Here is a 22978-nt window from a genome sequence, read left to right as displayed (position 1 = left end):
ATGGAGGAACGCGGGCTTGCGGGGGAGCCGCACGCCGAGCCTGGCCATTCTTGGAGGGTTTTTGCTGGTCTGTCTCACGGTTGTGGTCGTGGTGGTGAAAGTCTAGCTTACACGGGACAAGGTTGCGGGTACCAGAGGGGAATCTTTATAGATGGATGGATGAGGACGCCGGTGAAGGCGCGGGATTCTCACGATCGCTGCCCGCCTATATATTCGCCCAAATGTAGGAGAGGAGGAGTGGGAAAAAAAAAAGAAGAAAAAAAAGAAAAGGAACGACAGCGCCTAAATTTGCAGTGAAACTTAGACGTTTGGCGTGGAAGGGTGGCTGTCGATGGACGTCTCCGATTGCGGTCGGCGCGGGGTAGTTGGCCTTTCTCTGAAGGTGCGGAGTAAGTAGGTAGCAGTCACGCAGTGTAACTCAAAGCAAAAACACGGCACAGGAAGGCCCTTTGCAAAGACAACCTCACTGTGAGCTAATTATTTAGATCGTCGCTGGCCCCTGTGTAAGCCGGAAGGCCCCGCGCTGGCGTGGCGGTAGCTCCATGTTGGCGGTCCGGACGGACTCTGATAAGGGTTGCATTACAGACAGACAAGAGGATTCTACACAAGGTAGCTCGTGAAGTGGAGGCCTGATAGCCATGTAGTAGACGGGAACTTATCTCTAGTTGGGGGGGCTTGCTTGGGCTTCAGCAGCGGTTCCTGAGCCGGCGCACGCCGATACTGTTAGCCCTTTTAGCATTAAATACGACTATAAAGTCACCTAAGGCTATGCTCTTTTCGGGCTTTACTCAGTTATTGAAATCAGCCAGCTCAACTAATAACTGACCTAAAAAGCTAGGTTTTCTTTTGTTCTTGACCTCGTTTTTGACTCAACTGCGGGGGAGTGATGGTCGCTGATAAGATGCTCACATATATATGTACATAATTACCGGGGTACCCATACTTGGAGAGAAATGCTTGGCAGCCTAGATAAGAAACATGGAGGAAGGGAAGACGAAATGATAAATTATCGGAAACACTAATAAGGTCTTAGCCGGCCAAGACGACATTGAATTCGCCGAAAGCTTGGCCGGTATGTGTCCGACCAGCGCGGCGCCCAATTGCTCGCCGATCAGCCGGAGCGCTGAACCGACATGGTCACTCGAATGACCCCAGCCCGGCAACCCGGGTCTTGCTTGGACTGTCTCCAATGCCGGTAATATTAGTTATAGAAACCCTGCAATTTGGCCCTTGCTTGGCCACCCCCGTTCCGCATCACGTATATATCTACCACCTGCAACACTTATCAACCCACTCATTTCAGCCGCACCACATCTATGGACACTAGCAACACGCGCTGCGCTGCACCGCCTGAAGCTGTCAGTGTACCACGTACATATCATATGCACCAACTAGTACGAGACTAGACTAAAATTTACATGGGTAGGGAGATAAAAACTACCCACACATCCAGTCAGTCCCTTGCCACCAGCATTGAATTGGTGGAACAGGCGTGACAGGGTTTATATCAAAGCCAAGGGTGCGGCCTGCTCTCCTGCATCTCTCTCTCCTGCGAGGCATCGAGGTGTATTTAGCACTCGCTGCTCAAACAAGGTCAGCAGCATACAATCATGGTCCGCATACGCGTGCTGCTCTCGCAACTCGCTGGCAAACTCGTCGTCGATGGGGAACCCGGTGTGTCTGGTGTGCAACTCATGGTATGAAAATATGAAATATTTTGCGTTTTATTATAAAATAAGAAACAAGCGCATGCGCCCGCAGATTCGAGCACGCGAAAAATCTTGGTTTGTGCAGTTTGCTAACAAACCCCCATGTGCCTGGGATGCGAAAAGCTCGCGAGCAAAGACCTGCAACCGGTGCCAAAGAGCCAGCGCAAATGGACCAGCTGGAATTTTGCCAGCTTCTGGATCGCAGACGCCTTCAACATTGCCACGTGGATGATTGCCTCGTCCATGATTGTCGGCGGGCTGTCGTGGTGGCAAGCATGGCTGGCCGTCTGGCTCGGCTACGGCTCTACCGCCATCTTCATCGTGCTCACCGGCCGCATCGGGGCCGTGTACCACGTTAGCTTCCCGGTCCTCGGCCGTGCTTCGTTTGGAATCTGGGGCAGCTTGTGGCCCGTCTTCAACCGTGTAGTCATGGGTGAGCAGCTGACAAGTGCCACCCTTGCAGATTTTAACTGACAGGCCTTCAAAAGCATGCGTATGGTATGGTATCAACTGTTATATTGGTGGACACGCCGTCTATCTCATGATTCACGCAATATGGACGTCGTGGGACCGCAAAATTATTCCCAACACCCTCAGCAGCGGCACAACCACTGCCGACTTTGCCTCATTCATCATATTCTGGCTCTGCTCTTTACCGGCGCTTTGGTTTCCCGTCTACAAGATTCGCCACCTCTTTACCCTAAAAGCCTACTTTGTTCCTCCGGCCGCCATTGCCTATCTGATTTGGGTCGCTGTCAAAGCTGGTGGCATGGGCCCCGTGGTGTCGCGCCCGGGAGACTTGCAAGGCAGCAATCTGGCGTGGGAATTTATCAAGGGTGTCATGTCGTGCATTGCCAACTTTGCGACCGTCATCATAAATGACTCGGATTTTACTAGATTTGCCCGCAAGCCCCGAGACGCTCTGTGGTCGCAGCTCATCAGCTTGCCGCTGTCGTTTGCATTCACCTCCTTGGTCGGCATCCTCGTGTCTTCTGCCTCTGCCGTCATTTACGGCGAGCCGATTTGGGATCCTCTTTCTTTACTCGAAAGACTTTCTGAAGGCGCTAGCTCAGGTGAGCGCTTTGGCATCTTTGTCATTGCCTTTGCCTTTGCCCTAGCCCAGCTTGGTACAAATATCGCGGCCAACTCTGTTTCGGCTGGCACGGACATGACTGCACTTCTACCACGATACCTGAATATCCGGCGTGGCAGCTATGTTTGCGCTATTGTTGGCTTGGTCCTATGTCCTTGGCTTCTTCTCAAAGATTCCAACACATTCTTGACATATTTGTCTGCCTACGCCATCTTTCTGAGCGCCATGGCCGGTGTCATTGCAACCGATTATTATCTCGTCCGCAGAGGATACCTCAATGTTCCAGAGCTATACACTGCGCGAAGATTCGGACCATACTTTTACACTTTTGGCGTCCACTGGCGCGCGTATGCAGCATATGTCGCGGGTATCCTCATCAATGTCGTTGGCTTCGCTGGCGAAGTCGGCGCTACTGTGCCCATTGGCGCTACGTACATATTCAACGTCAACTTTTTCGGGGGCTTTATTGTTTCGTCCGTCATCTACTTGCTACTGTGCAAGCTGTCACCGGTTCCGGAGACACGGAAGAAGTGGTCAGAGGTGCTTGAGAGCGACGAGGAAAGCGATTTACCCATGGTGACGCGGGCTAGCTCAGACGAGAAGGCTGCGATGAGCATCCGGGCGTGAAATACGTAAAGTCATGCCGAGTTTATAAAATCGCGCTTGAGCGACAGACATTATCACTTGCAATCATCTATTATACACATGAGTGATTTCATTTGAAGCCGATAAAAGACTACCACGTCTTACAGAGTAGCCATTGGTGCTACTGAGACTTTCTCGGCTTCTGCATTCAGAGCATCAATCTCGGCCTGCACGAGAGGAATGCCCGTCTTTTCGCGCTCGCTCTGAGCTAATTGCTCCGGCTCGCCAGGAAAGTAGATGCGGTCAACCCCAGCGGCCTTTTCGGAACCCGTAATTCTGTCGTAGAGATACTGCATGCGACTGCGAAATTCTCGCAGACTCATGAATAGATCCGGCTTGATCGCCAGCAAAAAGTGACCGACGTCTGCCGGCTTCGATGGATCATAAGGCCCGGTTACATGCCCTGCAAATGCCGAGCCAGACAAGACTCCCGAAAAGACGTCCATCATAACGGCCAGGCCCGACCCTTTGGGTCCTCCCATCGGCAGCATGACACCACTTAGAGCCGCTTCGGGGTCATCCGTCGGCCGGCCCTCGGCATCGAGCGCCCAGTCTGGGGGAATCTTTTCGCCGCGCCGCTTCGCCTTGTAGATTTTGCCCCGGGCGGCTACCGACGGAGCCATGTCGAGGATGAAATGCGACGACGCATCCTTTCCAGGCGCGCCGCACGCAATGGGAGAGACACCAATCAGCTTGCTCCGACCACCCCAGGGCGCCAGGGCCGGGCTCGAGTTGGTAAAGACGAGGCTCATCATGTCGGCGTCGAGGGCCTGCTGCACGATCCAGGCGCTCATACCGAAATGGTTCGAGTGCTTGATGCTGGCCATGCCGATGCCATATGTTTTTGCCGACTCGATGCACGCCGCCATGCCCATGTGGGCAGCCAGGAAGCCGAAGCCATTGTGACCGTCGACCTGGGCCACGACTGGCGTGACTTGCGTGAGAGTCGGCGTGGCTGTGTGGTCGAGGACGCCCTGTCTGATGCGCTCCATGTAAGAAGGGATGCGATTCATGCCGTGGGTGTCGACGCCGCGAAGGTCAGCCGCAATGAGTCCCCTGGCCACGATGGTGGCATTTTCGACAGGGACGCCGTTGCCTTTGAGGATGTCCTCGACGAGACGCTGAGCTTCGGTTGCCGCGACATGGCACCGCTCTTGCGGCGGTTGCTTAAAGGTCATGCTTGTAGATTTTCCAAAAGATCAAGGTCGATCCTGCGATTTTGTATGTATTCTCTCCACATTATATTTCTTTGCAGGTTAGGATGAATGGAGCGGATGCCATTTTAATACATCGGTACTTTTTGTATTGCGGCTATTTACCGCCGTTCTGGGTGGAGATGCGAAACCAAAGAGCAACTTTGCAAAAGTGGGTATCAATGGTGCACCGTATTACGTTAACGGCATTTATCCGTCATTGTCAGACACTACCCGTTGACAGGGAGCTCACTACTCTCCGTCGATCCATGGTCGGCTCTCTCATCATTATTGACGCCTAAACTATGCCTGTAGACCAGAGCACACCTCGAAGGCGGACCGACTCCGAGCGACTATCGCGGGGTAAGCTTGCGTGTTTGCGCTGCCAGCGGCGAAAAATTCGTGTAAGAACAGCACAGGCGCTATACAACGCGGCTTGCTAATTTTGCAGTGCGACGGCGACTTGCCGACTTGCAAAAACTGCAGGATTGCCGGTGCTGCATGCAAAGATGGTCTCAGTACGCGTCTGAAAGACCTGCCTCGGGCGTGAGTGAAAGAGACTCCGGAGCAGGCGACCGCTAAACGGTCATAGCGAAATCTCCAGTCTCAAGTCCCGTATAGCATGGCTGGAGTCGATTGTGCGACAGCGATGTCCTGACGTGAATCTGGAAACTGGACAGCCGCAGCAGAGCATTGATCCGGCTATGCTGGACATGTCCACGCTGGAGCCCAACAACGGCATCAATACAAATGTTGCCGACGCTCCCCAGACAATTACAGAACCTGATATAATTAGCCAGCTGCCTCGGCCAGCCTTGGAACAAGTATTAACTGGGAATAGCGCGTCTGCTCATGAAATTGGCATGCTGTCGCTTGGTGCCAGCCAAGACTCGCGGTACATTGGTCCATCAAGTGGTTACTTTCTGGCACGAGTTATGCTGAGCAAAGGTCGTGATCCTATCAGCGGCACCGACATGCAAAACATTTATACCGATATACCAGGAGAGCTCATTGAGTCCTGCACTGGCCCGCTTCCCCTCCCACCGAAGCCACTGGCCCAACGGATGTGCGACGCCTTTTTCGAGTTCATCCATCCACAGTACCCGATTTTGCATTACCAGACAACCCTGGACGCGGTGAAGCATATATACCAGAATGATAATGTGGATCCTGTCATCACGTTTCAAGTGTTTATGGTCCTTGCAATCGGTGCCATAGCATTATCCATGCGCTCAAAGGTACGATTACCGAGTGATTCGTACTGTCTGGCAGCATTGGAGGTCTTTTCGCGAATCAACATCGAAAACTCAATCCAAGGACTGCAATGCTTGTTGCTACTCTCGATATTTGCGTTGCATAGCCCTTGTACAAGATTCAATGTGTGGTACCTAAACTACCAGTGCTTGGCAGCAGTGTTGGATTTGGGGCTACAGAGAAACATTACTGTCGAGTCTGGAATCTCGCTGCTGGAGCAAGAAATGAGAACTAGAATCTTCTGGAACTGTATTCTTTTAGACAGAACAGTATGCACGATCATGGGCCGGCCAATTGGCCTTCGCGACGAAGCTTGCGAGCTACGAGTAAGTTCCCCGGTGCTGAATAAGTAGCAGACTAACCTCGACAGTTGCCGCAAGAAATCGAAGACGCCATGCTCGCTACCCCGCTTCAGACTTCTTCCTCGAGTACGAGAACTCTGGGAATAGCGTACTCGATTCATTTATTTCGCGCTACAAAAATCAACTCTGAAATTAAATATGTCGCCAACAGCATCGTCCAAGAGGCTCCTCGATATGCGTATCCACCGCAAACAAACATACACGGTTGGCAAAACAATGTGCTGCGGCAACTAGACGGCTGGCTGGCAAATATACCATCAGATGGCCAACATCCAAACGAGTTCATGCAGCTCGTATGCCGGCTCCGCTACCACGTGCTGTGTCTGCTTCTCCTTCGACCAAGCCCTGCCATTCCGAAGCCGACCGCCGACGCCCTGGTGCGATGCCAGAAGAGCGCCACCGAGAGCATCAAGATCCTGGACCAAATGTACCGGCAGAATCTGCTCATTCACAACTGGATCAGCCTGCATGGACTGGTTCTCAGTGTGCTAACGCTCCTGTACTGCGTCAAAGCAGAGCCCGAGGTGGCGCGGGCGACGCAGCCGGATACGCTCATGGGGACAATCAGCTCCGCGCTGGGCATTTTGAGCGCCACGGGCGAGCACTGGGCCGCGGCCAAAAAATGCCGTGATATTCTAGAGGACCTGGCAAAGTCTACTGTCCAGTGGCTGCAAACTCAGTCGGCGCCTTCAAGCCATCAGCAGCCAGTCCAGCTCCGCTCCAGGCCGAGTCGCACTCGGGCACAAATCACAGACCAAGAAGTACGTGATGGTAGTGAAGGGGTAGAGGTGCCATTATTTGACGCTATGGAAATGGATAGCATGTTGCAGCCGTTTGACGGCTTGTTTTCTGACGGCGAGTCTGTTAACATCGATGTCATGATGCAAAGCCTTTTTCAGGATTTCATACCCACATCAGGTGCGGGCTAATCGCTCAAGGGATTGCAAGTTAATGTTTATAATCATGCGTATAAAGACACATGCAGACCAATAGGTGCCGATCAAGCCATAAGCTACATGCAGTCTGGTATGATGAAGGAGTAATTTGACTCGGCATACATTTACTAGATAGGGCAACTTGGAAAATAAATTGAAATTAGTTCAAAGTGAGTCTATTCTTTATAATGATCCATGCTGCTCTATCCGACCAATCATGCATAGTCTAAACGTAATGTTTGGCTGTTTCAAAAACATCAAACCGCGCAACGCACCACCATGCCACCATGCCACCACGGCTTTTTAAACAGGAGTATTCACGCCAGTAGACGGATTCTTGGCCGATGCCCTGACAAACTTGGTATGCTGCGCCAGTGTCACCGGCGCCATCACCCCGTCCACCCCAACCTTGTCGATGCGCACCGTGACAAACGCCAAGCTGCCGCCCACCTTTTCCGCCGTCGCCGTCACCTCGAGCTCGTCACCGACCGCAGCCGTGCCGAGGAAGCTGAGGTGCATGTCGGCGCTGGCGCCGGTGGTGTCGCGCAGGTCCCACGCGGCAATGGCCATGCCCGTCGTCATGTCGACAATGGTGGCGGAGACGGCGCCGTGCAGGCCCCCGCGGCTGTTGACGTGCACGGCGTCGAGCAGGAGCCGGCAGACGACGCGGCCCTGCGAGACGCGGTGCAGGGTCAGCGTCGGCAGGATGGTGCCGTAGATGGGGCTGCGGCGCTTGAGGGCCGCGAGGACGGCCGAGACGTGAGCGGTTCGCTCGAGATCCGACACGTCCGACCCAGTTCCGGCTGGAGTGGATGCTTGCGCTTCCAGAGGGGGCATGAATGGGGTTTTATGCTGACGCTGATGGGTGACGGCTTTTTTGTCTTCTTTTCTTTCTTCTGTATGTCTATGGTGTGGCTTGTAAATTCGTGCAATGCAACGTGGTGATGACGAGGGCAGGTTGGGAAATTTTCGGCTTGCGCCCGTTATATTACATAGACTCGGTCTCGCGGTCGGAGCAGTGGAGCTACGACACAGCATTTATTACACGGGCAAGACGGGCTGCAGCCGGGCACACGCCTACTATAAATTGCGTAAGGAGTTGAACATTAGAAATTAAATACAAAACACTATTATTCAAACTGGATCGTCAAGTCGTTTCAACTTGCAACGCTCCCCCCCATTGCTTTAAATCACCAATCTCTTTGTCATGTTCCATTACTATTAGTCGACCGTAGATTCCACATTATCTTCACTTGATTCCATCATCGGGTTCCATCGCTTATAGAATAGCAGCGACAATCCAGACAGCGCCAACGACACCGGCAGCAATACCAATCTCGATGCGGGCACCCCCGGCGTGGACGATGCCATCATCGCCAGTGCTGTCAGTCGAGCTGGGTCTGCTAGGGTTGGCAGTTCTGGTGGTGTTGGTTCGACCACCAGTAGTAATAGGCTTGCCGTAGCTACCGGTGCTAGTGCTGCTAGACGGCTTGCGGCTGAGGCCAGAGCTCGGCGTAGACGCGGTATCAGTGCTGGGACCTGAGCTCGGCGTGGACGCGGTATCAGTGCTAGGGGCGGGACCAGAAACAGCCTCAGGGGTAATGGGGAGAATCAGTCCCGGAGCAGACGGGCCAGCAGAAGAGTCGCTGCTCACGGGAGGAGAGGGCGTGTTGCTATCGGTAGGACTGGGGACACTGCTGGCAGACGTAGCAGAGCTACTGTCGGCGGACGAAACGCTACTTCTTGGATCAGTAGGGGTCGAGGCACTGCTCTGGCCGGGAAGATCAGAGTTACTGCTGATCGGAGGCTCCGAGTTGGTGCTGGCTGGAGATGTATTTGTGGTAGCCGGAGGTGCCTCGGTGCTCTCAGACGGAGCCGGCGTGCTGGTAGTCGCAGATGGCGACTCAGTGGTCGGGGATGGAGAGGGTGTGCCGGTGCTCAAAGATGGCGATGGTGTTTCTGTACTAGCCGGAGGCGATTCGGTGCTTGATGAAGGAGACGGCGTCGTAGTACTCGCAGGAGGGGAAGGCGTACCGGTGCTTACAGGGGGAGCGCCACCCTTGCAAGAATCGGCAGGCTGATCAGCAATACAGGAGCACAGAGACCCAAGAGCAGTGATGACGCGAAAAGCATCATCACCGCAGGCACCGCTGAAGCAGTTAAAGGCAGCAGCTTTGATGTCCTCAAGCTTTGCGCACTGGCACTGGTAGTCCTGGGGACCGCAGCCGACTTTGGCTGCACCGTCAACTATGCAGGATTTGCCGCAGTCAGGAATGGCGTCGGCGTTGCTCTGGCACGGGCAGCCACTAACTGGAGAAGTAGGGGAGCCGCTGGGAGAGCTCGGGGTAGCAGAAGGTGTAGACGTTGGTGTGGGCGTGGGCGTGGGCGTGGGCGTGGGCGTGCTGGAAGGATCAGACGGTCCAGGCAGGCCGCCGTGGTTGATGCAGGCGCAATGGTCTTGGAATACTTTCAAGATGCCGCGTAGCAACCCGGGATCACCGCAGTATGCTTCGACGCAGGTATTGTTATTGAGGTATTCTTCCACGATAGCAGCGTTCTTGGGCTGGCATCGGCAGGCGTAGTCTTGACCACCACACTCTGTCTCTAGAGTAGCCTTATGGAAGCATGGCAACTAAGAGGCATGTTAGCGATGTGCATGCTTTGCGGGCATTGTTTTTCTTCACTTACAGCGCAGTTAGGGATACCCCTCAATTTGGGTTCGCAGTTGTCAGCAGCCTGGATGGCGACGGCAGAAGAGGATGTGGATTGAGGAGCAGGGACTGGCGAGGAGGCCAAGACGGCAGCAGAGCCAGAGGCGGCAGAAGGGACAGAGGCGGCAGAAGGGACAGAGACGGCAGAAGAAGCGGGAGCGACGTCAACGCTGGTAGCGAAGCGCGCCAGAGCCATCAGGCTCACGACATTCACGACATTCTTCATTTTTTTGGCAGTGGAGATATTGGCGCGAACAAATACCCAAAAGATTTAGACGCAGGTGCCCGAGTAACTTTATTTAAGAAAAGGCGAGAAGAGGGGAAAGCAAAGATGCTGCGGGAGTCGGCCGTGCATTATATCGCATCAGGCTGCTGGCCTGCTGCTGCTGCCAACCCAGCCGCGAGTTGCAACGGCCATCCACTGTCTCGGAACGACCTTGGACCCTAGTAGCTTTGCGCATATTCCTATGCATGAATTTCCACAAGTTCCTACGAGGCCCCGTTTCTTTGCAGATTGACCAAAGCAAGACACCTTTTTTGCTCCCATTTCGGTTGAGTCTGGCCTTTCAGCCATAGGCAGCCAAGACGCATGGCGCAGACGGGCCGTGTGGTAGAAAAGCAACATGTCGTGGCTTGATTAGTTAGCGTAGCTCCTCAAAATCAGACAGACCGTGTGTTGTTGGCATGCTAGCCGGATTCGAATCTTTGCAGACGACTTCTGCTTTCCTCGAAAGTTTGATGAGGAGCTCGTTGGAAAGTCAAACTACGCCGAGCTAGAGACCATGTTGCATTCTTCTATCAGAAACAGGGTCGCTTCGACTCATTTCAGCCGTGCAGCGATATGCCTGCGTTTTTCTTGTCAGGAAATTAGCAGTGACAGGCAGCCAACATTTGCCTTTTTTTCGAGCATCTTGGGCTCCGGTGATATGCCGAGCCTTGTAACATGTCAACTGCAGCGCCGCAACGCACAGTCACATTTGACAGTAAAAGGCCTCTTCAGCAAGCTACGTGCCACAATACGATCAAGTGTGTCGCACAAAAGCATGAAAAAGCCGTTGAAGAAATAGGAGAGACGTGGTAGAAATGTCGCGCACAGGAAAACGCTGCCCGGGGTGCACTGGCCACTCGCTGTTCCTTAGCTGCGTAGCCCGGCCCGGAGATACAAATCTCCACGCAGCCAATGTCTGGGACCAGCCCATTCTCAATCTCGCACCTCACAATCACGGATTATACACAATTATGACAGGCGATGTCGAACTTCAGGATGTCAATACCATGGCAATAAATAACACCCCAATGCGCAGGTTTCTCACATTACTTGCTCTCAAAACCGTTTCTCGATTCTACAAATGGAACGGCCCTTGTGTCCCCATCTCCAGCAGACATATTGTCAAGAAAGGCAGCAGGGTCAACCTCACGGAAGCAGCGACCATGGCCTTCGTCGCCGCTCGGACGGAAATTCCAGTACCCCGTGTACATTGTGCATTTACACATCGAAATGTTACTTACATTGTCATGGAACGCATGCGTGGGCAAACACTACCTGGTGCCTGGCCAAAATTATCTGAGGCGGATGTTGAGCGTATTCTTCTGCAACTGCGAGGTATGCTCGAGGAGCTGCGTGCAATCCCATCTCCGGGAACTGCAATTGGGAGCTGCGTAGGAGGCTCACTGTGCGATTCTCGTATTCCTCGGCCGGAGCCTAGGTTCGGGCCGTTTCCTTCCACACAGGCATTTCATGAATGGCTAAGAGAGGGGCTTGGGGCGGAAGAAAAGCCACCTTATGTTGATGATGAGGAGTGGGCCGATCTCAAGTATATGATTGCAATGCAAAATCAGGAATGGGGAACGCCGGTGTTTACTCATGGCGATCTAAACCCATTCAATATTATAATCCGGAATGGAAAGATCGAGGCCATCATTGACTGGGAATTTTCAGGCTGGTATCCTCGTTATTGGGAATATACGTCTGTTTGGCTTGGAAATAAGACCAGAATAGCGTGGCAACGCATGGCAGAAAAGTTCATCGACCCTTGGCCCAATGCATTGCGAATGGAAGCCATCAGACAGAAGTGGTGGGGTGACTTTTGAAGTGGCACTTTGGCTGTGTGGATGGATGACAGATATTTCACTGCTTAATCCGTGACTTCTTTCTCTTTTATCATATCCCAGGTTGGCTTGGGGTCCAACACACGACCTACATCCGAATACCTTCCTGCTGCTGCCTTTCTCTCCACGTAGCGCCTAGCTTTGTGCTCTATTGTGTCCCAGCACAACTCTGACGTACCAACCACGCTGGGCGCGGAATTGGATATTCTCGACAAAGCATTCGATATCCAAGTCCGACAGCGAAAGTGTGGATCGTTTTGAACCACAGGAGTGTTCCTCAGAATCTTCAAGAGCCGTTCTTTATCCTCGATTTTCGCAATGATAATTCGCGCGAGAAGAGTAGCGGTGGCTCTCACATCCTCCAGTTCAACTTCTTCGTATTTCCAGCCTTGCAGGGGATGATTTCTGGCATGGCAGCGCAAGCCAGGAACCTTCCCCTTGCTTTCGTTTTTAGGGCCAATGAGAAAGCCCCAGTGGTATCTGCTAGTCAGTCAGTATTCAGATATAGTCGCGGCGTGGATGATGCATTACTTGCGTTCGTCGTTGTTGACGACTCCGCTTGGGTAAAGCGCTATGTAAAGCCTGTCCTTGTTGGAAACCATGACAGTGATGGAAAGAGAGAGATGATGATGTATTGTGGAAGAGTGCCCACTAATAAGGTTGCCTAGGTATATATAGGTGACTGTGGTGCCTGTGTGACAGTGACTCTCTTTTTACCTACGTAAAATCCTCTATCGACATGCTTGAGCAAGTGGACTCATACCCCTTAATGCAACTCCCTGAAAGAAAATCCATAGCTGTTTGCACAGCAGATGATACCCAGCCATGAAGATGATGACGATTCTTGTCCAATGATTGCTACGAATATACCAGCGTTTTTGTAAATTACGACAGGTACGACAGTGCCCTTTCCAATCAGTGGGTGACGCCCCGCAGTTAAGCGCTGTGTGGAGCGCCTCATCACGCAGATCAGTTTGCATGAGCCACACTCTCACAGAAATTCAGCGGATATACTTGCGTGAACCTGTCCGGACGGGGAGCCATGGGGGCAGATAGTATTAGATCGCAAGTCTACAGGGGTCGAGAAAAGTGCAACTTGATTGTAAGTCCTTTGCAGATGCGCTACCTAATTTAGTCAGCCTACACCCAGTAGACGTAAGGTCCTTGACAAGGTTTCTGAATCTATGGATGCTATACCTTTGGAGATGATTAGTGTGAGGACCGACAAGAAGACCCCTAAGTTCCGGCTGGCTGAAGCGGAATTGTTAAAAAAAAAAAAAAAAGCCGTTGGGGTTAAGTCAAATTCGAACAAACGCTTCATCACGATTGCAGAGTTGACCATAAAAATGTATATCGTGCTTGGTGATGGTGGAGCTGAGGGCGCCGGAGCTGTAGTGGCCAGCGGGGAGGGAGTCCACATCTAACTACCTAGCCTAGGTAGGTAAGTAGGTGGTGGCCACATAACTTAGACGTTTAAATTTGTATGTGAATTCTTAAACTTACACAGACATGCCGTAAAATTTTCTGCCCTCCTCTATTTAAGAAGAATGGTGGATGCCATACAAACATCAAGTGTCCAACACCCAAGCTGAGTTCTTAACAGGCTAAGATTTTCATGATGATGGCGATACCGCGAATATCACGTGTCCTTAGCACCTTCAAGCCCTGCACTCGACGTTGGATGCCCACTCCCGGTCTTCCAACTATAAGTCAAAATCTTACAAATCTCAGCTTATCAACTTGGAATATCAATGCGTTCTCGCCGCGGCCAATCGCCCGCGCGTTTGCCATTATAGATCGACTTTTGACATGCCCATCTACTACGAGCGACATCATATTCTTGCAGGAGGTTACCCGTGAGGTCCGTGCCCGCTTGCTAAACGATGCTCGCATCCGTGCTGGGTTTTGACTACCGACGCTGAAGACGGAAATGCCTTCGACAGCGTACCATTTACAACTATGACATTGCTTTCCAAAGCTTGCTTTACATTATTTACTACCAGGGATGATGCAGCAGCTACTCCTGCTACCCGGGTCAAATTCCCAAGCCAGTACGGAAGTGATGCGCTTTGCATAGACGTTTCCCTACCATTACATGATTCCAAGTTACCTTTACCTATACAACAACCGAGCCGACAATACCTACGTCTTATCAACCTACATCTTCATTCTCTAGCCTCAACACTACATTATCGAAAAGAGCAGATGGGGATTGTAGGGGTATGCTGTGCCGGAATAATGATCAACAGGAAGACAGACATCGAAACGTAGGCCTCATTGCCGGAGACTTTAATGCTATCAGTCAAGATGACCAGGAGCTTATTGCAAAGAGCGGGTTGATAGATTGTTTTCTTCACCTCCATGGTAATAATATAACCAGGTCTGGGGGTTGGACATGGGGATATGAGAAGCGCCGAGATAACTTGCGAGCAGATAGACTGGGCAGGATTGCGATGACAGAGGGCCTAGAGCCCATAGAAATGCAAATTATCTATCCTAGGGATATAGCAGTACCTAAGTCAGGAAAGGAGAGGGATACTAGGATCCGGTGGAGTGATCACGCAGGACTAAACTGCCGCTTTCAGATATAATGTTAGGTAGTTGTCTAGAATTCAATAAAGCACATGTCGATACTTCATCTGTCCTGTTGCCTGTCAGGCTTCTTGTTGCCTGTCAGGGCTTTGTGAGGCCTGGCAGGGCTTTGTGAGGCCTGGCAGGGCTTTTTGAGGCCTGGCAGGACTTTTTGAGGCCTGGCAGCGCCTCGAGCCATTCAGCTTTGTGTATCAGCAAGATAAAAGTTGAAAAAACAGAATGCGTCACTTTGTGATGCTTTGGCAACGCGCGGTGTAGTTGTGGGATTGAATGGAAGGTGCCAATACAAGCCGTCCGTCACGTCAACGCGGGGCTAGATCGGCTTTATAAGCCGGCTGCAGCATATAACTCCTCACTTCACGTCATCAGTCAACTTCCATCTTCCATCTTCGCAACAGCAGAGATAATCCCTCAAACGTCAGAAATGTCCGGTTTAGATGCTACTGTGGGAATTAATCCCGTCAAGCCGCTTCTAGATCACATTGTCATACTGGTCGACCATCATACCCTCACTGGCATCGATGAACGACTCGATGGGCTGTTCATCGTCGCACCTGGCGGCCGCCACGCAGACGGACTGACTTGGAATCGCCTGATACTTTTTGAAGACGGCGTGTACATTGAGCTCATTGCCTTTTTCGACACTATTGATCCCGAGGTGCGGAAGAAGCATCGCTGGGGCTCGCTCGCGGATGGCACCATCATCGACTGGGCCTGCTCGCTGCATGAGGAGAAAGACTTTGCTCGTATCCAAGAGCAAGTATCGAAAGCGCAGACACGGTATGAGTATAGAGATCCTGTACCAGGAGGGCGAGAAAGGCCGGATGGAACAGTCATCAAATGGGCCAACGGGGCAGCTTTGAATCCTGACGGGACACTAGTGTTTCCAGGCACTCTTCCATTCTGGTGCTTGGATCGGACACCCCGAGCGCTTCGTGTCCCGTACGAGAACGCACCAGAGCTGACTGGCCACCCTTCTGGGGCCAAAGGTGTGTCCCGCATCGTGATTGAGGCTCCGGTGGGCGACATCACCCATCTCCGGGAGGTGTACAAGGCGATATATGAGCCAGGGTCTGGCAAGTCCGGGGATGATGGGTGGCTCTTTCATGCGCCATCTGGAGCTCACCTTGGCCATCAGCGAATATGGCTCGAGGGTAGCTCAGGAGGGCAAATTATCAAGCTAGCATTAGCAGGAGGACGGGACAGCCCTTCGTTTGTAGAATTACTTCCTGGTCTCATTGTTAAGCTTGATAGCTAGTCGTTGGATTGCAAGTCATAAATCCGATTTCCACATACTGAATAAGCCCGCAAAGACGCAAATCGCGCCTCTTTTAGCGGTTGCAGGGGAGTTGTTGCAGCTTCTAATCACCTTTTGTTTTGTTTTGTTTCCTTTTTGTCTTTTTAGATGACTCCGAGTATGCCCATACAAGGCCGCGCACAAAGACGCGAATTAAAAAAGATACAGCTTCGATTTCGATAACACCCCTATTTTCATTGCACTAATGTGATTGTGATACCTCGCCGCATAGGTAGCCACTCTCACCAACTGGCTTTGCTACAGCAACGCTTGCCCCACTCTAGCGTTCATCACAGCTTTAACCAACCTGGCCAAAAAGTCCAGCTTCAATAGTCGCCCACGCACTGTCGCAACGCGCCTCTTCCATCCGAGCAAACATCGTTTCCGACCCACGAGCTACAAAACCCTCTTGTCACTATGCGCGACAACGAGAATGAGAGTTTGAGCACGCGCGACGACGCCTCGATTATGGAGGTTGAAATTGGCGCCACGAGCGCCGCAGGCGGCGGCGGCGACGTCGAGATGGAAGGCGCCGGGGCCGGCGAGGAGACGCCGTACGAAAAGGGCCCCGTTGAGGACGCCGAGGCGAGCGTGATCCAGGAGGAACCCGCGGCCGAGACGCGCCCCAGCTTCATCGAGTACCTGGCGAGCCCCGTCGTGACGCTACTGGTCGGGCAGGAGGCGCAGACGGTGCTGACGGCGCACCAAGCGCTCCTGACCAAGAGCCCGTACTTTGAGCAGCTGTGCCAGAGCTTCATCGAGGACGGAAGCGTACGTGTCATGCATACCCGGCGGCGAATGGATGCCACAGCCCCGGGATGCCTCGTTGCTGGTTTTTTGCTGTCCTGTTCCCTGGTCTCGCGCTGACTCTGCAACTTTGTAGCCGCGATCCATTGAGCTTCCCGAGGAAGACTACAACGCCATGGGCAGCTTCCTCGAGTTCCTGTACACGGGCGAGTACTTTCCCCGCAAGGTGCCTGGACAGCGCGTGCTCGAGCACGACCCGACGGCGCCGGGCATTGACGACAACGGCGACCACCTGCTGCGCCACGCGCGCATCTACACAATCGCCGACAAGTTTGGCATGGAGCTGCTCAAGAAGCTGGCCTCTTCCAAGATCCACTGCATCAATTCGACCGCCCGCGGCGAGCTCGCCTACGCCCGCTACGTCTACGCCCACACCGCGCCCGACGACGCCGCAGTCCGCGCGCCCATTGCCAGCTTCTGGGCCGCCCGCTCCCACGCCCTCCGTGCCGAGGCCGAGAACGAGTTTAAGAGCCTGTGCTTGGAGCACCCGCAGTTTGGTTATGACGTGCTGAGTAAGTATTTTCTGCTTTTGCGAGTGTGGACGACTTCGATGCACTGGACGAGGGCCGTTGCGGCTTTCATCCCTCGAGAAGAAGATCTGCAACAATGTCGTCAAGTGGCGAGGATCCGGTTGGAAATGGAAAATCAGCAGAATTGTGCTAATGCTTCGTGTTTCTAGCCCGTGTTTTGGATGATAAGCTCAAGCGAGAGCGAAACGAAAAGATGCACCCCGCTACAACTAGCAGCGGCCGCAAGCGCTCACGCCTCAGCCAAAGCTCCCATTAACAAACTTGAATATAGCGTTTTGGAGTGTAACATTAGAATTAGTACTGAATTATTGGGCTAAATTTGCAATGCACGCAAAGTCTTGCGACATTGTGAGGGGGAATCCATGTACATTTACGGACATAATTTCAGGATTACGAGGATTCAGAGTCGTGCGCTGGCACGATGTGGGTTGGATCTGTATAGCAGCTATGATATTGTAGTTGGATTTCATGTTTACGACCGAGGATCTTCATACAGTCCCGTTATGAGCTATAGAGAGCATGATGAACTGAGCCAAAGGCTGCTCTACGCCCTCTGCGAAATCTCGGGTTAAAGTTTCGGCCAACGCTCACCCTTCCCAAGTCACCGATGGGGCATGGCGCGGTCATTTGCAAGCCTGCGTGCTTTCTCTCCCGTTATGGTGATACTGCACGCAGTATGGGTTGGCATGTATGCATACGACTGCCTCGCAATGAAGTTGCAACGGATGACCAAAATCAGACATGGCCGAGAGACGACAAGAAGAGATTCCTGCCAGATGAGTGGCCGGTTCTTCCGCCTGCAAGTCTCCCCATCTTTACGACAATATCTGGTGCTGCTTTCGGTTGCGAGCGGATATGGCGATGCAGTAAAAGCCGGCGTACTTGATTTGTATCGCCGAACCTTGAAGTATATGCAAGTTCCCGACGGCTTTATTGCGGAGTCTACAAGGTCGCAGCGTAAAAGAGCGCATCCTCCTGCGCAGAAGGGATGCCCAAGGTCGTCTAAACAGATCACAGCCTATTTATGCCGAGCCAATCTTGTTCGTCTGATTTGTCGCCGTTGGTGCGCGAAGGTTAAGGGGACAATATAGCGCCAATCATGTTCTGAATTGCGTGAGCCATAAATCGTGAATACGATCCGAGAAGCCTGGTCGGTGCTCCGCGCATTGCTCCCGCTAGCTTGAGGAAGATTCATGAAAAGCGGCCATGCCTGGGTCAAAGAGGACATAAACAGTGATATTACGAGCAGTGCAGACAGCGTCTGCAAGTGTCGTTGCAGTGGAAAAGTATGTAGACGGCGGTTAAGAGCGTCGATGTCTCAGGAAGCCTGCATGACTGCTGAACTGATTTAGCCTGTGATCGGCCTGCATTGTGCCTCTTATCCGATGCGTTTCAGTGGCTCTGCCGCCTATCAACGGCAGCAGCTGGCCGAGCCTGGTCGCCTGTGCTAGTAATACCGTCGTCATGGTATCTCAGCCAGCCTATCTACGTCCGGTTTCAGATCGGTAGCGAGCCCTACGGACAAGCATGCAACGCAAACGACGGCTCTCGGCACGAGCAACGTCATTGGTGTCTCTCCATGATTTGCCGGTTTTGGATCAGGCAAATTCTTCGACGTTAAACCAGGTGCGGCTGATAACAGTCGAAGTCGTTGCCTGCCGAGGGACTGCAAGCTATTTTCGGGCTGAAGGATCATGTCCTAGGAGGAGAAATTATTTGACGATATGCATTAGCTGTCCGAGAAAAGACAATTCCACGGAAAAGTCGGCTAGACGGAAAGGAGGGGGCGGCGAGGGACTAGTGAGCGGCGTATTCACTGCTGTTGCAGTTGCGGCGGATTTGGCGGAAGGCTCCTCGATGGCGTTATTTTTCTTGGTCGGCTGCCGTATTTCGTATGAACATTGTCGGGTACGGGAACCAGGCAAGCTGTGTCCTTGAGCCTGGTGCCCAGCATCCCCAGGTGCTGGTTAGCCAAATGGCAAATCATCGTTGTTGAGGACGCGTATGCCATTGTTTGCGGCGGAGATAGAATGAGAATAAGCGGTGGGCAGCCACCAGGCTAGCTCAGTCGGCATTCGCAGACAACAAGTCTCTCCATGGATCATGGTCAGGCCAAGATGGTAAGATTCTCCGAGTAACTAGACCTTAACCCCTTGCCTGCTAACTACTTTGCATCTGATTACATTCATCGATGGACTAATACTGAACAATAGCTCCCGCATTGGAGACTCGGTTTGTCTAGGTATCGGAACAATTTATCAGATCGCTTGGCATCGTCAGTAGTCGGCCCATGGCCACTGGCCAGAGGCCGCTAAGAAAGCCAAGACCAGGGAGGGGATTTGTGGCCCACGGGGCTGAAGTTGCGGTGCAGTCGAGGGATCTCGAACTGACAGTATCGTAATAGGTGCATTCTACTGGCCAATATGAGCCGGCGAATGCAGACAGGCCCGAACGGTACGAACTCATAGCGGGCCATGGCTGGAGGGGAGGACCAGGGCCCCAAGGGCCCGTCGTTGTTGGCATGGATGGTAGTGAACAATTACAGCCCGAATCGGGCTGAACGGCACGTATGAGTGGGCCTGACTGCCGACTCGATCATCAGTTGGACGCACGTTGACGATTGATGTGATGGTGGATGCTCAAAGAAATGCAGGAAGAGGAGTTTGGATTAACTTGAATCGTTGGCGTTGCCTGCTTGTCCGCAGATGTCAGGTGCTAGGCTCTGGTTGCCAGCTGTTAGATTGCAAACGCATCTAGGTACCTAGGTAGAAGCGCATACCGCTTTGCCTTACTTCCCCTCTCTACTACATGCACTGCATCCTCAGACATGAGCACGACAATGTCGCAACGATCCAGCGAAAGGCCTAGTTGATCACTTGTCAGAGCTCACCACGTAGGCACCCTGATTCGAGTGTCGACGAAACCCCGTAAGGCAAAGAGTCGTGATCATGCTTCAGAGCCAAAACTGAAAGCCCTCTACTAGGGTGCTAGGTAGGGTGCCCCGCCAGCGCTGCACTCAGGTGGCCGTGAATACCTAGTTTAGGGCGGGGAGAGTTTGTGGAGACGCTTGGGACACTTGCGCAGATAAAGGTAAGCAACTAAGGTACCATGGTACCTTCGGGCCTTTATGTGTCCAGATAGCCAAGCCCATAACTACTGTCACGGATGACAGATATGGCGAATGCAGGAAGAGTGTTACCAGGCGGGCTTCGCATCGGACGAGGGGAAGCAAGGATTGCCAAAGACGGGCAAATTCGACAAGATGCGCATCCCGATCGGCACCTTGCACCACCGACCACGACCTTGGCCCGCAAGCCCGCTCGCACAACGCACCGCCAGTGCCCATGTGCCCATGACCCAGCACGACGCATGGGCTTCCCACCATGCGCTCCTCGGTCACACTCTGGCGCACAACATCTCGGATAGTCGGCAGCGGACCCAATCGGCTCCTCCCGCCCACAAGACTCCGAACGGCATTCTACGGTACCCTCGTCTCGCGCCAGGTGCCGTTTATCCGTGCTAGGCCTTGTCGTGCACCACTCAGGCTCTGCATGCTATCCGTCCTCGTCCCCTTGCTCTCGCTTTTGCGGGGTCTCGGAACGCATGGCAACTTTCTCGGCGGCCCTCACCAAGGGTTACTTTTACCTTTGTTACGTCGCCTTTGTTCCTTCTCCGAGGCGACTCTACTTACTTTTGTTATTTCCATCATAACATCTCGACACTGCCGACCGTTGAAACCGTTGCAAGTCATGGCCTTTGTTGCCTGACTACCGCCACCCTGACGGCACACGATTACAGGCCTCGCAATAACTACCTACAGGTAGGTAGCGTCTCAGAATCCCGCGGCCGCCCCGAGTTCAAACATCCCACGTCGCCGTTTTTACGGCCAAGAAAAAAAAAACAATATATATCTCGCTCTTCGAAAAAATTCTCCGCAGCGAACGTTTTTTCTTCTCGAATATTCACAACAATGAATCGCGGCATGGAGCACTTGTCCGTCACGACAGCCAGCATTGGCCTGTTGGCTGTCGGCGGCAAGATCCTCGACATGTTGCTGGAGGTGAACACAGTGCTGAGCCCAAGCACCACACTTCTCAACGAAGCCATGTTGGAATCCAAACAATGCCGCTCCTCCGCCCATATTCTATACAAAACACTTTGCCTGCTCGAATCCGCGCGCCTGCCTTTTCCAGAGCGCAGTACATGGATTCAAGCTGATGATGTCGTTGTTACTATGGCGGACACCGTCTTGGCATTTTCGGAGCTGCAAGATGTGTGTTACGCCATCGAAAACCTACTTTCAGCCTCAACCGACCACACCATAATTTGCGAGAAATTTGACCCCAAGCTGCGCAGTCTGTGCGCGCGCATCCGCTGGCACAACCTCTCCATGACCATGATGACAACCGTCCTGCAATGGTAAGCCTACGCACTCGTCACGATGGGCATCATTTTGCCGAAAATACCGCTTTGAATGCTAACTTATTCACTCGCTGCAGTCCTGGTCTAGTCGATGCGGAAAACAGTCGCGCAAGCCTAGAAAAGCGTATCATCCGCTTGCTCTCTTCCAACTCCGAACTTGCCAACCGCATGCGAACTTTGATCGATGTGTTTGCCAATATCCACGGCCCTGCTGGCTCACTCGTTAATTATCGTCTGGCTGCTCAGCAGCGGATTGCAGAAGAAGACGTTGCGTCTTCCTCCAGCTCACAGGGCTCAGGCCGACGGGGAGCATGGTCGACGCTCTCTGGTTACACCTTGGCTGACATGCCGATAATGTCCGTCATCCCGATCCCTGTAACCGTCGGTGAGCTGCTCGATGGTGAGCAGTTTTACACATTCGAGTTTGCACGTCGGGTAAGCCACGACTTGAGCGAGCTCATGAAGGCTGAGGCCGGCCAAGGGACTAGTCGGTCCCTGGGATTCATTCTCGGCAAGCCTGCCAACTTTGCACATTACAACAGCAGTTCCAGAAATATCAAGGCCGCCTCGGAGCCGATATTACCGTCGACAAACCCAACTGTCGTAGTCCCTCAGCCGCGGAAGAAGAAGAAGCGGTGGAGGTGACTATTTCTGGGGAATGATGATGGCACGGCACCTTGCAAGTCGAACTGAATTCAGCAAAAGAATGACGCGACTCTTCTGCGAAGACAAAAGATGCGGCCAGCATCACGTATGACGGATGTGGTGACTGACGAACATTGGGCGCCGTCCCAGTTCACTGCAGCTCATTGCCCAACCCAATACAATCTAGGAGTACCGCACGGCTAACACACAAGACATTGAATTTTATTACGTCTCTTAATTTCTCGAATTTAGCGGGCCAATTTTCGATGTGGCTGCGAATGAAATTTAGGGGAGGATGTCACTCGTGTGGTGTACATTTATGTTGCATTTTCATCGCGGGGCGTTTGGTCTGCCATAGTTTGCCGTGGAGTGAGGGACTCGACACTGGCGGTAGCTAAGCCGGGTTGAATGAATAAATTATCGGCCCACGGGTCTTACCTAGCATCATTCTGGCGCAGAACAGCAGTGTAAACTGCTACATCGGTGCCGTGCTTATCGCGACGTGAGTAACCTAAGCAATTGACTCATCGTAGATGATCCAGCGGGCGGCCAGAAGAGTGCATCTGTATGAGAGTCGGTGGGATAAGAATGTTGCGATAAGCAGATTTATGACTAATTCCATAAATGCATCACTCGTTTAAGCGTCGATGACAGCATAACATGTCGATTTATCA

The 22978-nt window shown here is 52.7% G+C and overlaps 9 protein-coding genes across 9 annotated transcripts; 6 read left to right on the top strand and 3 right to left on the bottom strand.

Moving 5' to 3' along the window:
- Positions 1 to 1610: 1610 nt before the first annotated feature.
- BBA_08380 (uracil permease) lies at positions 1611 to 3429 on the top strand (the record flags this gene model as incomplete). Its single annotated transcript, XM_008603477.1, has 3 exons — positions 1611 to 1697; positions 1833 to 2142; positions 2198 to 3429. 3 exons carry the CDS (start codon positions 1611 to 1613, stop codon positions 3427 to 3429), a joined length of 1629 nt encoding a protein of 542 aa, XP_008601699.1.
- A 119-nt stretch (positions 3430 to 3548) lies between these two features.
- BBA_08379 (malate/L-lactate dehydrogenase) lies at positions 3549 to 4625 on the bottom strand (the record flags this gene model as incomplete). Its single annotated transcript, XM_008603476.1, has 1 exon — positions 3549 to 4625. One exon carries the CDS (start codon positions 4623 to 4625, stop codon positions 3549 to 3551), a length of 1077 nt encoding a protein of 358 aa, XP_008601698.1.
- Positions 4626 to 4945: 320 nt separating this feature from the next.
- BBA_08378 (fungal specific transcription factor) lies at positions 4946 to 7185 on the top strand (the record flags this gene model as incomplete). Its single annotated transcript, XM_008603475.1, has 5 exons — positions 4946 to 5044; positions 5092 to 5186; positions 5233 to 5878; positions 6041 to 6220; positions 6265 to 7185. 5 exons carry the CDS (start codon positions 4946 to 4948, stop codon positions 7183 to 7185), a joined length of 1941 nt encoding a protein of 646 aa, XP_008601697.1.
- Positions 7186 to 7494: 309 nt separating this feature from the next.
- Positions 7495 to 8028, bottom strand: BBA_08377 (acyl-coenzyme A thioesterase 13; the record flags this gene model as incomplete). The annotated part of the gene is made up of 1 exon (XM_008603474.1): positions 7495 to 8028. One exon carries the CDS (start codon positions 8026 to 8028, stop codon positions 7495 to 7497), a length of 534 nt encoding a protein of 177 aa, XP_008601696.1.
- Positions 8029 to 8470: 442 nt separating this feature from the next.
- BBA_08376 (MAC1 interacting protein) lies at positions 8471 to 10128 on the bottom strand (the record flags this gene model as incomplete). Its single annotated transcript, XM_008603473.1, has 2 exons — positions 8471 to 9823; positions 9880 to 10128. 2 exons carry the CDS (start codon positions 10126 to 10128, stop codon positions 8471 to 8473), a joined length of 1602 nt encoding a protein of 533 aa, XP_008601695.1.
- Positions 10129 to 10985: 857 nt separating this feature from the next.
- BBA_08375 (serine/threonine protein kinase) lies at positions 10986 to 11993 on the top strand (the record flags this gene model as incomplete). Its single annotated transcript, XM_008603472.1, has 1 exon — positions 10986 to 11993. One exon carries the CDS (start codon positions 10986 to 10988, stop codon positions 11991 to 11993), a length of 1008 nt encoding a protein of 335 aa, XP_008601694.1.
- Positions 11994 to 15027: 3034 nt separating this feature from the next.
- BBA_08374 (glyoxalase-like protein) lies at positions 15028 to 15861 on the top strand (the record flags this gene model as incomplete). The annotated part of the gene is made up of 1 exon (XM_008603471.1): positions 15028 to 15861. One exon carries the CDS (start codon positions 15028 to 15030, stop codon positions 15859 to 15861), a length of 834 nt encoding a protein of 277 aa, XP_008601693.1.
- Positions 15862 to 16317: 456 nt separating this feature from the next.
- Positions 16318 to 17493, top strand: BBA_08373 (BTB/POZ domain protein; the record flags this gene model as incomplete). Its single annotated transcript, XM_008603470.1, has 3 exons — positions 16318 to 16671; positions 16784 to 17219; positions 17387 to 17493. 3 exons carry the CDS (start codon positions 16318 to 16320, stop codon positions 17491 to 17493), a joined length of 897 nt encoding a protein of 298 aa, XP_008601692.1.
- Positions 17494 to 21207: 3714 nt separating this feature from the next.
- BBA_08372 (uncharacterized protein) lies at positions 21208 to 22304 on the top strand (the record flags this gene model as incomplete). The annotated part of the gene is made up of 2 exons (XM_008603469.1): positions 21208 to 21656; positions 21737 to 22304. 2 exons carry the CDS (start codon positions 21208 to 21210, stop codon positions 22302 to 22304), a joined length of 1017 nt encoding a protein of 338 aa, XP_008601691.1.
- Between the last annotated feature and the right edge of the window lie 674 nt (positions 22305 to 22978).

The sequence above is a fragment of the Beauveria bassiana genome (assembly GCF_000280675.1).
Source record: "Beauveria bassiana ARSEF 2860 unplaced genomic scaffold BBA_S00034, whole genome shotgun sequence".
NCBI classification, from domain to species: Eukaryota; Fungi; Ascomycota; class Sordariomycetes; order Hypocreales; family Cordycipitaceae; genus Beauveria; species Beauveria bassiana.
This window is presented reverse-complemented; position numbering and strand designations above follow the sequence as displayed.